At 36.2% G+C, this 15,564-nt stretch overlaps 1 protein-coding gene across 8 annotated transcripts in view; it reads left to right on the forward strand.

The window, feature by feature from the left end:
• CACNB2 (calcium voltage-gated channel auxiliary subunit beta 2) overlaps positions 1-15,564 on the forward strand; it is a 362,803-nt gene that overhangs the window by 338,350 nt on the left and 8,889 nt on the right. For 5 of the 8 annotated variants that reach the window (XM_081298774.1, XM_081298767.1, XM_081298769.1 and 2 more), the window contains 3 exons: positions 2,492-2,625; positions 6,507-6,587; positions 7,609-7,667. In XM_081298774.1, coding sequence (XP_081154900.1) covers positions 2,492-2,625; positions 6,507-6,587; positions 7,609-7,667 — 274 coding nt within the window. Of the gene's footprint in view, positions 1-2,491; positions 2,626-2,654; positions 2,790-3,240; positions 3,303-6,506; positions 6,588-7,608; positions 7,668-15,564 lie in introns of those variants that run through there. The other 3 variants (XM_081298768.1, XM_081298770.1, XM_081298773.1) reach the window with 2 other exon arrangements.

Consider the following 15,564-nt stretch of genomic DNA (forward strand, 5'->3'; position numbering starts at 1 on the left):
ATTTTTGATGTGTTCTGAAAGTGACCACATATTCTTGAATTATCAGTGTTATAAAGAAAACCCAAATGCTTTTAGACTTAAGTTAACTAAATTCAGAACCAGTAAGTTGGAAAGTTGTCTCTTTGGGATATGGGGCCCCTGTGTTGAAATAAAGATAAATTGTAGTCCTCACTCAGGATATGTATGTGGGTAGCCAAATATCTGAGCACATCACAACATTTATGCATTTCCACTCTTCCTTTTAAAACAAATTCATCTGATGATCACAGCAGACAGGGTTTAGTGGGCAAAGCATAAAATTCAGTTCATGAACTTTGCCATCCCAGAGTACTATCAACATTCACCTCCAATTGGGCACCCTTAGTTTCAGAAAGGCATTCAGAGGGAACTGTCCCTTGATTGGAGCCTTACTAAGCCAAATAAAAGGTGGAAAAAAAGAAAGAGTATGTGGAAATCTATGGCCAGAAAGGAAATGTATTTAATATTGGTTAAGACCTGTTACAGGAACAATGAAATAATGGCCCAGATCCTCTCCTTAGTCCAGAAAAGTACTAACAATAGTCTTCCTTTTTAGGATTCAAGAAAAATTATTCCTCAAGACTTTCTATTTTTCAGACTTTTCCCATGATAATCATTCAATAAGCCCCATAATGAAACATACCTATATGAGCAAAGGGTTAACCATAGTGTGCTATAAAAGCCAGGGTAGATTCAAAGCCCTGGGCACATTTTATAATTTCTTGGCACACCACACACTGAACCTTTTAGTTACTCCATATGCATAGACAGTAAAAAGAAAGACATATTTACTAGGTAAATATGTGGAATTAATTTAGTTTATTACTACTTTCCCTTGATAGAAGACGGTACCTGATCTATTATGCAAGCCCAAACTGGTATTTGTAACACTGTACAAACAGTGCCAGGTATTCACTCCATCACAGGTTTTTGACCTTATCAAATGAAACAGAAAAATTAAATGAGATCCTAATTTCCAAATGGCTGAATGATCTAAAATCCATAATAACCACAAAACTGAAAAATAACATGCCTATAAGATGATCTCCCCTTCTTTGGAAGGTTAAAAGAGACTATTGTGAGCATCAATTCAGCTTGTATGTCACAGGAATGTATATGTGTTGCAACACCAAGCAATCTGTTGTTCCAAATGGTAAATCATTCCTTCAATCTGAAAGTACTGTGGTTTTTGTTAGAGGGCTAACATGTATGATATGGTGTTTTCCCACATGGTAAGTAAATTTTCTCTTCATCTCCCTGATCTAATCTCAACCATAAAATAATTTTCTAGTGAGCTCAACTCTGTGATACCCTCCTGAATCCTGATACCAAAGACATGACCCCCTTGAAGAAGCAAAAGGAATTGAAAGTGTGTACCCAGATTGAGAAGGACTGAACTGGAGGGCAGCATGGTATAGGGACAAGAATGGACTCACTGCAATGGGAGAACTAGGTTCTGAGTCCTGCCCTGCCGAGTTATTACTGAGAGCATAAACTCTAAGTTCAGCTTTTAAATCTTATATCAACGTCGACCCTCTTATTTTTAAGTGCTTCCATAGTTGAAAGAATTGTATCATAATTACGTGTGGAAACATTTTTATAAACTCTGAGATTATGCATCTTTTTCCCATTTGCTACTTTTTAAGAGTAGTATTTTTATGTTGAACGATTTCAAATGGAAGGATGTCAAGCAACAATCCCAAACCTTCACTGTACAGTGGAAAAGAACAGTGACCTATTATCTTAGGTCTTTGTGCCCTCCATTCTGCCTAATGGGTTATAACCAGTGGCTTCATAAGTCACCACAAGCCTTATTGTTTTTATTAGACTGATTTCATTGGGATATCATCAGATCCAGTGTTTTCCAATTAGTCTTTGATCAGGCCTTTCTGAGTGTGCACTTGCCATTCATTTTAATCCTGTCTATCCTGAATCCCTCTCTGTGCTGTTTGGATTGAGGATTTTCTATTCTCTTTTCCTCAAATGCCTGTTGCAATTGTAGTAAATCTTTTCACATGGCCCCTATTTTCCACAAAATTAGAAATATGAGGCAAATCCTGTTAAGTTTTCAATATAGTTGCCTATTATCTAAAAGCTGGGTTAAGACACTGTACAAAGTGAAGCAGAATGTTCTGTACTGTAGTTTTATATAGTCTATGTGGAGAATAGCAACATTATATCTGAAGCTATAAATTAAAAACATTTCTCAAAATATTCAAGAGATCTAACATGGAATAGATTTGCTCAAGCAAACAGATATAAGGGTATCTTTCAGTTTTATCAGATTTGATTACATTGCATTCTTAATGTGATATACCTTTAAATTTTACTTTCTTTGTGTACTGTGTTGAACACTTATTTATGATAGCTCTTTTACAGTGGTTAGTTTATTTGGTTTCATTTTATTTTCTTTATAACCTGTTTTTCCTCTCCTGTCCACCTGATGATTTTTGAATTGTTTGTCTGTATATAGCTATAGACATAGATGCTACTGGCTTAGATGCAGAAGAAAATGATATTCCAGCAAACCACCGCTCCCCTAAGCCCAGTGCAAACAGTGTAACGTCACCCCACTCCAAAGAGAAAAGAATGCCCTTCTTTAAGAAGGTAACATGAACTTCCCAGCTCCCGTTGTCCACCTGCTCAACTGCACTGCGTCACATTTCTAGTCCTGTTGACTGTCTGTGTCCTTTGACAAGCCAATAACATGCATGCTCTGTTATTCTTTGTTTCTTTTCCACGCTGCTGTAGCTAAGCAGAAGCAGAAATCGGTAAGTTTACATTGACATAAGCTGTGTTTATCCTGCCACTGGCATCATTAGCATTAATTCCCACAGTTTTATTAAATACAATAATTTCTGTCCTAAGAAAAGAACCTATCAACAGCTAATTGAGTCCATGCATTTCAAACCGGCTAAATTCAGTGACCTGTTAAAATACCATTACAGTACTTATCCTTTTTGATGGAATAATATCTACCACCAAGGGAATTTGTTTCAGCATTCAAAGGATGTCCAACACTGACAACTCCATCTAATGCACCTCAATTGTGCATGCTTATTCTGTCTGTCTTTGTTTCTTTTTTCCAGAAATTTAACTGATAATCAAGCATATTAAAGCAGTTATTAGATACTGATTTATGATATCCAGATACATAGCTTGTACTAAAAAAAGATGATTCAATTTTTAATTTAGTCAGTATTTAAACTTCTAATCCACTAGGTGCAAAATCTGCAGATGAACAAGACCAGTGGAAAACTGCAGGCTTGTTTTGGCGGTTTACTGTGAGTTTTTCCTATTGTCATATATAAATACTCTCCCAATGTTCTTGCCTTCTCCATCAGTCAGATTTCAGCATCTCACCTGTTGGACAATGGGGCTGGTGGCCATGCATAGAGCCTTTGCCATTGGCCAACCAAGATGCTACGCACTGATGCTGCTTGTCCCCTGACTGGAAATTCCAGGGAATTCCTGAGCTCTCTTTATACCAGATAGCCTGATTCCTTTCAGCATGTTTTGTAGCTTCAAGTATTATTTTTTAAAGGAACACATACCCCCAAATTTCCATTTTTTCCCCTTCATTTATAAGCCACTTTCCAGAAGCTACCCTGCTGTCTTTTAGACTCATATTTCCTAATGTCACCAACCTAGCACAAACATGGGAATACTCTCTGCCCCATAGTTTCTCAATACTAAAATCTTTTCCTCTGCAAACAAGTATTTTACTCTGTAGAGGAACTCTAGGTTAATTAACTTATTGTGTCATATACTGAACCCTACACTTAGTTGTTTTTTTTTTTTAAATAAATTTAGGATACCTTAAGAAGGGAAGACCTCAGAACTTAAGGAAAAACTTAAAACACCTGGATTTTTGTGTTAATACAGAAAGCCCCAACTTAATATTCATCCACTCCAGTGGGCCTATCTTTCTGGTCCTATCTTCTGATCACAGCTAAATCTTGCAGCCAAGTGACCAGCAGTGTCCACAGGTTAGGAACTTAGAAAACCATCATTGGTAAACCACTCTGGACATCACAGGACAAGAACAGCCACTTAAACCATGATGCTGGTCAAGATAGTGTTTGAAGTTTGCTTACCCTTAAATTTCACAACTTTAAAAAGAGCTTATCACAAATTTTTCACTAAATGATTCAAACAAAATAGGATAAGTAGGAAAGGGAAGATAAAATAGACGTATTCTTGGCTGGGTGCAGTGACACATGCCTGTAATCCCAGCAGCTCGGGAGGCGGAGGCAGGAGAATTCCGAGTTCAAAGCCAACTTCAGCAATTTAGCAAGGTGCTAAGCAACTCAGTGAGACCCTATCTCTAATAAAATACAAAATAGGACTAGGGATGTAGCTCAGTGGTTGAGTGCCCCTGAGTTCAATCCCTGGCACCCTTCCCCCACAAAAAAGACATACTTTTTATCAATAGGGAACAAAGTACCAATATTCCATCAAATAAGGTAATTTCTGTAGCTACCTTATTAAGAAGCCAATTGATTACCAGCATGGGAACCCTTTGCTAGTTGGCAGTCACAGATTGGAGGAACGAAAGAGCTATTAAACACTGTGCCACTTTAGACTTAAAGACTTGGAAATAAAATTTCTTGGTAGCTGTTATTAAAAATGCATGCAATTTATATTCCTAATTATGATGGTGGGAAAGGTGTTCTTATACTGCATAGTTATAAGGACTTGGCTTCTAAACATTTTCAGTAATATCCCAGGTGGTATAACATAATAATTTAGTAAATATGCTTATGATGCCTTCGGCACTGGTATTCATTCTTCTTATGTTATCAAATCTGTGGTAACTTTCAACATAGAGCTCAGGAAAAAAAAAAAAAGCCTGAGATTCAACAATAAGACTGTTTTCTGTGTTTTAGGTTGCTTTTAGAGTGGTGCTTGTGTGGCATTTGTGCTGTCACTGTATTATGTTTGTCTCTTATTTTTCTGTTCAAAAATGTATCCTACCTTAATTGTGTCTATTAAAATTAATTTTAAGAGCTAGGTAAAATTTTAATCAGTAAAATGTGACAGCACAGTCACAGTAATATTTTTCTTCCCCTTGATCATGCTGTCTACAAATATTGGTGAAATCTCAGACAGAAACTATTGAATTTGAAATGCTTTTTAAATCATTCCCACAAGCAACTTAAATTCAAACAAAGTGAGAAACTTTATAATAAGCAATTTTAAGCAACAATAAAATGTTTTTCAATGACAGGCTGATACAAAAATTACATTTGCACATTAGTTTAACAAATTCTTAAAATACTTAAAAAGCATTGTTCTTTTGGTACATGTAATTCTTTAAGTATATATATTTTCATGAATATATATACTTAGTGGAGAAGGGTACTCCTTAACCAAAAAAGAGTTATATAGAGAAAAAATTAATATTAACTTTCCCAGTGTCTAAGGCCATATTTATTGCTCTCCTGCATTTCTTTTTTATTAAAAAGATTATTTATGGATCAATTTAATATTTTCTGTTATTAAAATAATACAATATACAAATACTATCAAACAAATCAGTCTTAATGTAATCAAATTAGGTAATATATAATTATTTTGAAAAAACTGTATTTGAAGAAAGCTGAAAAATGTTGATAGTTTTAGAAATTACAACAAAATTTATCTCCTCCCCTGCACTTCCAGAAAAGAAACAAATTCCTGCAGAAAAACATGAATTAGTTATGTAATAGAAACACTAACTAAACTACATTTGAGAAGTATATTAGATATGCAAGTTGATAATTAATCTTTGGAGGGCACTGAAGCACTGTCGAATGTTATTACACATTAATCATCTTCTGAGACACAAATCTTACATTTATGTTTTTAAATGCCAACATATAAAAACTAAAAATCCAAAAGCATTAATTATTAACCTGGGAACAGTGCTCATAATTACTGTTTACTGGAATATACATTCATGCCAACTTAAATGCTCACAATAAAACAGAATTTTCAAGTATTTGGTAATGAGATTCACAATGTTTTGAAATTAGGCTTTATGCAGGTAAGACAAACATCTAAGATACAAAGAAAATAGAATCTTTCTTTTTTCCGTAATTAACCATGATCATCTCAATTCTTCAAAAAACTCAAATGCATTTGAAAAGCAATATTAACTTCCAGTCAAGCCTATGGCACCTATTCTGCATGAGGCATGTTTCTGTTTGTTCTACAACTAGTTTTTTGTTCAAAAGTGGCACTTTATGCTTTTGGAACTATTATGATAATAGCATTTCTTGAGATGAGCAAGAAAATCTCTGCACTATTCAGTAACGTGAAATTCAGGAAAATAAACCCACCAACCTTTGATTGGGTTTATTTAGAAAAGAGGCAAGTAGAAAAAAATTTAAATGTCTGGAAAACCAGTGCCTCATATTAGAGTTCAGCAAAGTTATTTTATTAGATGCAAAATCCTACGTTTCCCCTGTCTGTGAAACATCTAAATGCATGTCCTCTCTCTGCAGACAGAGCACACTCCTCCTTATGATGTTGTACCTTCCATGCGGCCAGTGGTCCTAGTGGGCCCCTCTCTGAAGGGTTATGAGGTGAGTAGCAGCCTTTGCCTCGGTAGCACACTTGACCTTCTCATGTTAAACTGCTTTGTGATTCTACCTCCCACTTTAAACTATGGAGTTTGAACTTAAAGAGCCCAGAGCAGCAAAGCGTGTTTTTTTTTTTCAAGTTGTGGTATATGTTGTTTGGTGTGTTCTCGTGGTTGTTGCTTAGGATATTTCTGCTAGCTAGAGTTTCCTCAGTCCAGGAAATCATATTAAATGGAGAGTAACTGAAACCATTTGCAGTCTAATTTATTGTCACTAAAGCATCAGGATAAGTTTGGGGAACTCTTTTGAATTGTCTTTGCATTGGAACTTAGAAACAGAAAAATATCGTAACCTCACATGCTTCTTTTTCCAAATACAAAGTTAAGGTAATTTTAAGAGTTCTTTTCATTTTTTCCTTTTTCGTATTTTATTTTTCTTAATTTATTTATTTATTCTAATTGGTTACATGATGGCAGAATGCAATTCATTTCATATTACACCTGTAGAGCACAATTTTTCAAGTTACTGACTGTACACAAAGTATTTTCATACCATTTGTGTCTTCATACATGTACTAAGGGGAATGATGTGTAACTCATCCCACCATTATTCCTACCCCCATGTCCGCTCCACACTATCTAAAGTTCCTCCATTCCTCCCATGCTGCCCAGCCATCACCATTATGAGTCAGCATGCTCATATCAAAGAAAACATTCAGCCTTTGGTTTTGGAGGATCGGCTTGCTTTACTTAGCATTATGTTCTCCAACTTCATCTATTTACCTGCAAATGCCATGATTTTATTCTCTTTTAATGCTGAGTAATGTTCCAGTGTGTGTGTGTGTGTGTGTGTGTATACACACACACACACCAAAGTTTTCCTGTCCATTCATCTACTGAAGAGCATCTAGGTTGGTTCCATAATGTAGCTATTGTGAATTGTGCTGCTATAAACATTGATATGGCTGTAAAAATTGTTTTATCAAAGTAGTAATATTTTATCATAATTTATTGCTTTCTCACAGGTCACAGATATGATGCAAAAAGCATTGTTTGATTTTTTAAAACACAGATTTGAAGGGCGGTGAGTATTTCAGAATATTGGCCTTTGTGGATTTTTGATTTCATGATAACCAAACAGTGGTGGGACAGGCATATGATCTCAAGGGTAAACTGCCCACTAATATCTATATGATGACAGAAATAAGTTTTGTGCAAAGTTGAATCAGAATCAATAAATATTTGTCATGTTTCTTTTCTACATCTGCAATCCTGGAAAATCTAGTTCCTGTACTTACATTTATAAGCTGAACTTGGTCATGGCCTTCAGTTTACGATCAACCAGCTCTCATATCACTGCCCAGACATCATAAATAAATATTCCTTTCAATTCACTTTCCTATTCTTCCCAAAGACTTTTCAGCATCTCTTCTTAAACTTTCTCATGTCAATCTCCTTTTATGAACTTGCATCCTAAATCACTGAGAAAATGGGGGCAAATAGAGGAGAACATCCAGTAGGTCTCATCACACCTATCCCAGCTTGCAAATCTACCAGAATGTTCTGCTTAGTGTTAAGATACATTCTAGCAATGGCTAACCCACCTCACAATCACTTGAGCATTAGATCCCATTCAAACTATCTAGATAAAAAACTATCACTCCTTCCCCATCTCTGCATCAGTATTTGCTGTTCCAACGGAAACTCCATACACATAAAAAAAATGCATTTTCTCCTCATATTTGACTTCATATTCCCCTCAAACTGTCTCATTTTTCTTCATATCTTTATAGCAAGACTTATTTAAAGACTTGTGTATATTGTACTTGCTCTCCTTTTTTCTCTCACATCTATTCCAGTTATGCTGTCACAAGAACTAGTCAAGATCAAGAGTGATCTGCACACTGCTAAATCTAGAGGTGAATTCTTACCCCTTATGTTACTTAACCACAAGCAACAGATGACATGGTGGACCATTTTGTCCTCTTTGAAATAGTTTGCTTGGTTTCTGGAACCACATTTCTGGTTTTCCTTCTATTGCCCTAGCTACTCCTTTGTCGATTCTTCCTCATCAGCTAGACATCTTGGAGAGCCCAGGGCTAACCCCTTTGGACTTTTCTCTCTTCCAAATACATTCACTCCTTTTAAAGATCATTTCATTCTTTGCTGATATTTCTCTGAATTCCAGGCACAAATACCAAACTGCCTATTCAGCATCACCACTAAGATGTCTACTGGAATTCTCAAACTCAACCTCCAAACCCCCCAAACCTCCCCGTCTTCCTAATCTGATTTAATAACTTCTTCATCTTTCATTCCCCAAACCCTTCAGCCCCACATCACTGAATTATCCTCAACTGTTCTTTTTTATATCCTCCATCCAAAGGCTGTTGTCTTTATCCTCAAAATACATCCATCTCTAACTACTTCTCATACCTCTTCTACTCTCTATTAGCCTTTTGGTCTGAACACTATCGTATTTTCCCTAGATTTGTCTGTGCTTTTTTGTTTTTTTTTAAATGCTCCCTTAAAGTCTGCCCTCAGTTCAGCAGCCAGAATGTCCCTGTTAACTGTGGGCTGGAGCTCACCATTCTTCCATTCGTGACTTTTCACTCGGATTGAAAACCAAAGTCCTTTCTGTGGCCTGTATGACCTCTGGGATCTAACCCTGCACACACCCTTTATTTTCATCTTTCACTACACTCCCGCTTGCTCATTCTGCTTCAGCCACTCACTTCCTCACTGCTACGTCCCCAGACAGCTCAGATCCATGTCCACATCAGTGTATATGCACTTTGTAGTTCCCTCTGATAGGAACACTTTTTCCTCAAATATTCTCCTTGGTAACATGTGCATATGTACACACACAGTCTTTACCTTCTCTGTTTATGTATTTTACCTATATATTGTTATCAGCCTTCTCTGACTAGAAAAAACTCCAGGAGGATAAGGGTTCTTAAAGTTTTGTGAACTGTGGTACCTAAAATGCTACTTGACATGAACAGTGAATGAATTAATGCTGATTCAATGTCTGCTGTGTACTCTGTGCTAAAGAAATGCAGAAATGTTGAAGCTACTGTCTTTATGAAGGACTCATATGAATACCATAAGTTGAAACGTCTAGCAGTAAAACAGTACACTGATGAAGGGGCACATCAGTATGTGTAGCACAAGGTATAGGTAGCATAGGAGCAATTAATACAGATTTAGTGATGTCCCCAGATAGTATGGGGTTTTAAATGGACCTACGATCTTACCAGTTGAACCAGGAGGAAGAGGAGAAGGGCATGTCTAGTAGAGTGTGCAGGTAGCAGGGTATGATGTACTGTATGTGAAGTAAGCCACCTAGAGGTCTTCAAGGACCTATGCAGGGAATGATTAGTAACAAAGCAAGAAGCTGTATCTAGTATGGCACACCAGTAAGCTTGGACTCAATCCATTACCTTTCCTCCCCTTCCCTCCCCTCCCCTTCCCTTCAATAAAGCCAATGTTGTGTATTTTTTAAAATTGATGCTTTATAATTATACATAATTTGTTCAATCTCATTCCCTAATACCTTCCTTTTTCCTCCCTCTTCTCTCCCTGATCCACTTGATCTCGTCTTATATATAAACTCATTGTAGCATGTTTTTACATGGACATAGCATAATTTGGGAATTTCATTCCCTAGGACTTCCCTATATACTCTCCTCCTCCCTTCCTATACTCAATATTGAGTCTCCTTCCTATTTGGGGAGCTCTTTTTGTTTTTGCTACCCCTTCCCTACTTTACACATACAAAATTCAACCTCGACTTTTAGTCTGGGTTATTTCACTTACAGCACGATATTCCCCAGTTCCTTCCTTTTACTAGCAAATCACATAATTTCATTCTTCTTTATGACTGAGTAAAACTCCAGGTGTGGGGTATGTGTTTCATATTTGCTTTGTCCATTAGTCTGTTTATGGATATCTAGGCTTGGTTCTACAACTTGACTGTTATGAATTGAGCTGCTATAAACATTGATATGCATATATCACTACAGTATGCTGACTTTAGTGTTTTGGGTTATACATACACCAATAGTGGGACAGCAGGGTCATACACGAATTCTATTCCTAGCCTTTTGAGGAATCCCCATACTGCTTTCCAGAGTGGTTGCACTAATTTGCAGCCCCTCCAACAATATATAAGTGTATCTTTACCCCCACATCCTCACCAGCAATTGTTGTTATTTGTGTTCTTGATCATTGCCATTCTAATTGGAGTGATATGAAATATCAGTATAATTTTGATTTGCATTTCCCTCATTGCTAGGGCTGTTGAACATGTTTTCATGTTTGTCAGTTATTTGCATTTTTTCTTTTGAGAAGTGACTGTTTATTCTTTTGTCTATTTTTGATTGAGTTATTTGCCTTTTGGTGTTGAGCTCATTACATATTCTGGATATTAATCCTCCCTTGGAAAAGCTTTCAAAGATTTTCTCCCATTCTGTAGGAATGTGTACTGAATTGCTATAATGTGTAGGTTCTCTTCATGTTCTTTTCCTTTCCTGTGCAGAAGATTTTTCATTTGATGCCATTGCACTTATTTCTGGTTTTTATTCTTAAGCTTATTAAGGAAGTCACTACCTGTGCCAATATGTTGGAATGTTGACCCTATGTTTTCTTCTAGCAGTTATACTGTTTCTGGTGGAATTCCCAGGTCTTTGATCCACTTTGAGTTATTATGCAGGGTGAAAAGAATGGAATCTAATTTCATTCTTGTTCATAGGGAAATCAGTTCCTCCAGCACTGTTTGTCTAAAAGGTGATCTTTTCTCCAAGGTATGTTTTTGACAGCTTTGTTAGGGATCAGATGACTGTGTCCCTGTGGATTTCTCTGCACATTCTAGTCATTGATCCTCATCTAGTTTTATGCCAATATCATGCTATTTGTTACTACAGCTTTGTAGTACAATTTGAGATCAGGTATTGTGATGCCTCTGCAGCCTAAGCAAGTCTTTATTGAGTATATTCCATGTACCAAGAATTGTGAGGTGTCAAAGCAGACAAGGGCTTTAATTTCATGAAGTTGACTTAGACAGCCTTGAATCAATGGGTAGCATAGTAAAGTTTAAATCAGCTCCTGAAATATCAAAGACATGATAGGAGTCCAAAATTTAAGAATAGATTATAGGGGACTTGGGAACATGCTGGACTAGTACATATTTCTCCATTCTAACTAAGATAAATTTGCTGCCTCTTTGCCACACTCATTTCTCTGATCCTAATAATATAAGTACAACAGACAGTTTTTAGTGTTCTAATAAATTTCTTAATATTTTCTAGATCATACTTATTCCTCCTATCATTCTAATTTACATTGACCTTTAAGGCAGGGGTGTGCTAGGGATTAAAGCCAGGGCTTCACAATGCTAGGAAAGTGCTTAAGCTACATCCTCAGCCCTTATATTGGTTTTTGACAGGAAAGGCAAGAGTAGGGAGGGAAATTTTTATGGCTGGACAGATATTAATAAGCGTCAAGCAAAGATCTAAAAGGAATTGAAACTAGTTTTCCTCTAAATACAAAAATATATATATTCTTTTCTACCTACATCAATACTAATTAGATGTTTATTGTTCCATTTAGTAAGTGCCAGGAAATGGCTTTTGGTTTGGCCTGGGACTGTCAGGCACTGGCCAAGTTTAAAAGGCATACATCTAATCTGCCCAATTGTTTCTTTATTCTCAGTTCTGTCATTTTTCACAATTTGGAATTGTCTACATGAACATGCACACCTAAAATAGAAACTGTACTGTCATGAATATGTTAACTCACTGCCCTCTCCTAAAATGGAATGGAATTTATTGACTTACCACTTCTAAGTAACCCTTACTATGATTTGGATTGGAAGGTGAATTCCAGTCAGGATGCGTATCTCAGAACCATGTTCTATGGTATCATTCAGATTGATTTCATTTAGGAAACAAAATATCTGAATGTTGGATCATCTACTGATTCTCACCAGAAGTAACTTCCATATGGCTTTACTAATGGACCTGCCTTGGGCCATCTTGAGTCATAGAGCTGGAGTTCACTACCAATTAAAGATCCACAAAGGAAGTAACAAAAGTCCATAGGTATAATTTCAAAAGATATAATGTTTTTGGCAAGGCAAGACAACAGTAGAAAATCATCAGAAGGTGCCAGCTATATGTGTATCCATTATATTGTAAAAGGGAAAAAATGGATTATTCCTTTAGGCCCACAAGAGAGAAAATAAAGGTTCTAGGTATTTGGGAATTCTTTTTCTGTTCTGAAACCTAGTTAATTTAATTTGTTAATAAACCTAGTTAATTTAACAGCTCTGGAGAATTGTTGGAATCACTCTTCCAGTTATTAGTGTTTTGTGTGTCAGGTCAAAAAAGACATGATAAATCATCCTCTTTTTGTTGTGTACAATAGAATAGCCCCTAGCCAACGGTGTCATGCCAACAAAATAATCTCCAGATTCACCTTGTAGGACAATGAAAGGTAAATTAACAAAATCATGAACAAAAAGGAAAGCTACCATTTGGGACAAATTGTTTTCTCCACCAGTGACTTTTAAAATGTCAGCTATCAGTACTGAAGTGTTAGGAATGTGTACTGAATTGCTATAAAGATACTGTATACCAGTGCCAGAATCTTGAGTAAACCTTATTGGAAATCAATAATCCTGGGAAACATTGTATCACTTTTTTCTGGTGTAAGTAAACATCTTCAAAACAGGTTTGGATACCTATCAGAATCACCTGAATCATGTTAAGAAAACTCAAGGGGCCTTTTGCCACTTTTGTCTATTTAATATCAAATCTCTGGGGGCAGGTTGTGAGATTTCTAACTGTAGAAGTATATATAGTGATTCTGACATACTATGAGAATTGAGACTCACTGCTCTAAAATGAATTGTTCCTATGAATTTTGCTATTTAGATCTTCAAGGTCTGCTGCTTGGCAGACAATGCCCAAATCATGACTGTTAAGAACTCAGATAGTGGCCTGTCTCATGTAGCATATGCAGATAACCACATAAGCAGGTCAATAGAAGCCTAGCTGAGCAGTGTCATGTCTGTTTCCCCAGGATGTCACCATCACAGGGCAGCTGCTTCCCCATAAGTTTGCAGAGCTCTTTCAAGGCATATAACTAGAGCTCTGGTCATCAGCAGTGCTCAGGTCTCAAACAGCTGTAATAATCAAGTGCCTAATACTTTAGGTACTCACTCTTATTTCTGTTAGGAATCCCCATCCCATAATAATATACCAGGTCACTCCCTCCCTCAGGTCTCCAACAAATGTCCCCTTACCTGAAAGATCATCTCTGAACATTTAATTAAACCTTTCACAGCATTCCCATCTTCATCCTCACTATTCTGCATTTCCAGAGGCACTTATCATGACCCAACATCAGGTATCTGTTTGCTTCTCTCCATTCTCTGCCTCTTCTGTAAGAATGTAAGTTCCATAACAGCACCTAGAACAATGATCGACACATAATTGGTACTCCATAAATATGGATGAAAGTAATGACTATCTTTGCACTATGCAGGTGTTTAAAATAAAGGAGTCCTATTACATGCATTACAGCTGAAAATTCCCTTTACATTCCACACCAATCCCCAAGTAAATAGGAATTTTAAAGTAATCATTGAGCACTGGTTCTTCCTACTTCTAGCCTGATTTCACTTGTGAATGCATTCTGAAATAATAAATTATTTTTTAAATTTATGGGTTTATTATTGGGTTTTTGTTTTTCTTGTTCTTGTGGTGCTAGGACTTAAACCTCACAACACTAGGTACATACTGTACCGCTGAGCTACAATCCCAGGCTTAGTTGTGCTTTTTAATGCTCAAATTTTCATCAAAGCACAAAAATTTTAAAAATCAAGCAGACTTACAATAATGAAGATGAATCTCAAATCTGTTAGGTAAAGAAGCTCAACTTGAAAAGTTAAATATATGTTTCTATTTATATGATATTCTGGAAAAGTCAAAACCATATGGAGACAGTTACTAGTTTTATGGTTGCCAGAGTGGAACAGGAGGAAGGATTCTCTACAGAGGGGCAGCATAAGGGAACGTTGGAGTCATGAGATAATTCTGTGTCATGAATGCACTGGTGGGTGAAGAATTCTATGAATTGGTAAAAACTCATGAAACTGTATACCCAAAATGTCAAAAAAAATCTTTTTAAAAATATGTCTATTTTTTTTAGTTGTAGTTGGACACAGTACTTTTATTCTATTTATTTTTATGTGGTGCTGAGTATTGAACTTAGCACTTCGCACATACTAAGAGAGCACTCTACCACTGAGCCACAACCCCAGCCCTAAAAATGTATGTAATCAACCTTCCCATTTAACTGTTGACTTAAATGGTCAGGGCTTTCTGACGAGAATAGCTTTCCTTCAGAATTGTGAAAGCCTTTGCTCCATTAACTTCTGGTTTCCATTGTTGTTCCTAAGAAATACAAAGCACTTCAATTCCTGTCCTGTTTTTCTTCTGGAAACTTTTAGTTTTCTCTTTGTCCCATAAATATTATGAAATTTATAAATTTTAGTGTATATCTTTTAATCACTACACTAGATGCTTTCAATTTGAAAAATCAGACTGTTAATTCTGGAATTATTTTCTTTTACCTATTCTCTCTTAACTCCTAATCTGTGGAATTTGAACTTCCTGTGCAATTCTAATTTTCTCTTTGGCTTTTTTGTTAAAGATCCCCTTAACTTTCTTTTAAATTTTGCTTCCTACTGTCACTTTTAATTTCTAAAACATCTTATTTTGTTTTTAAACAACTTTATTCCAGTTTCATAGATAATAATTCCTTATTAATGGATGACCTTTCTATTTGTTGTGGCCCCTAATGTAAAATGTTTTCCTAAGATGCCTAGTAAACACTGCTGTGCTCAAATTAATTAATTGGAAGTTCTGTGCTGGTAGTGGAGTTTGCCGATGTTATGCTCACCTATAGGACAATCT

Source organism: Spermophilus citellus (assembly GCF_964194105.1).
Source record: "Spermophilus citellus genome assembly, chromosome: 6".
NCBI classification, from domain to species: Eukaryota; Metazoa; Chordata; class Mammalia; order Rodentia; family Sciuridae; genus Spermophilus; species Spermophilus citellus.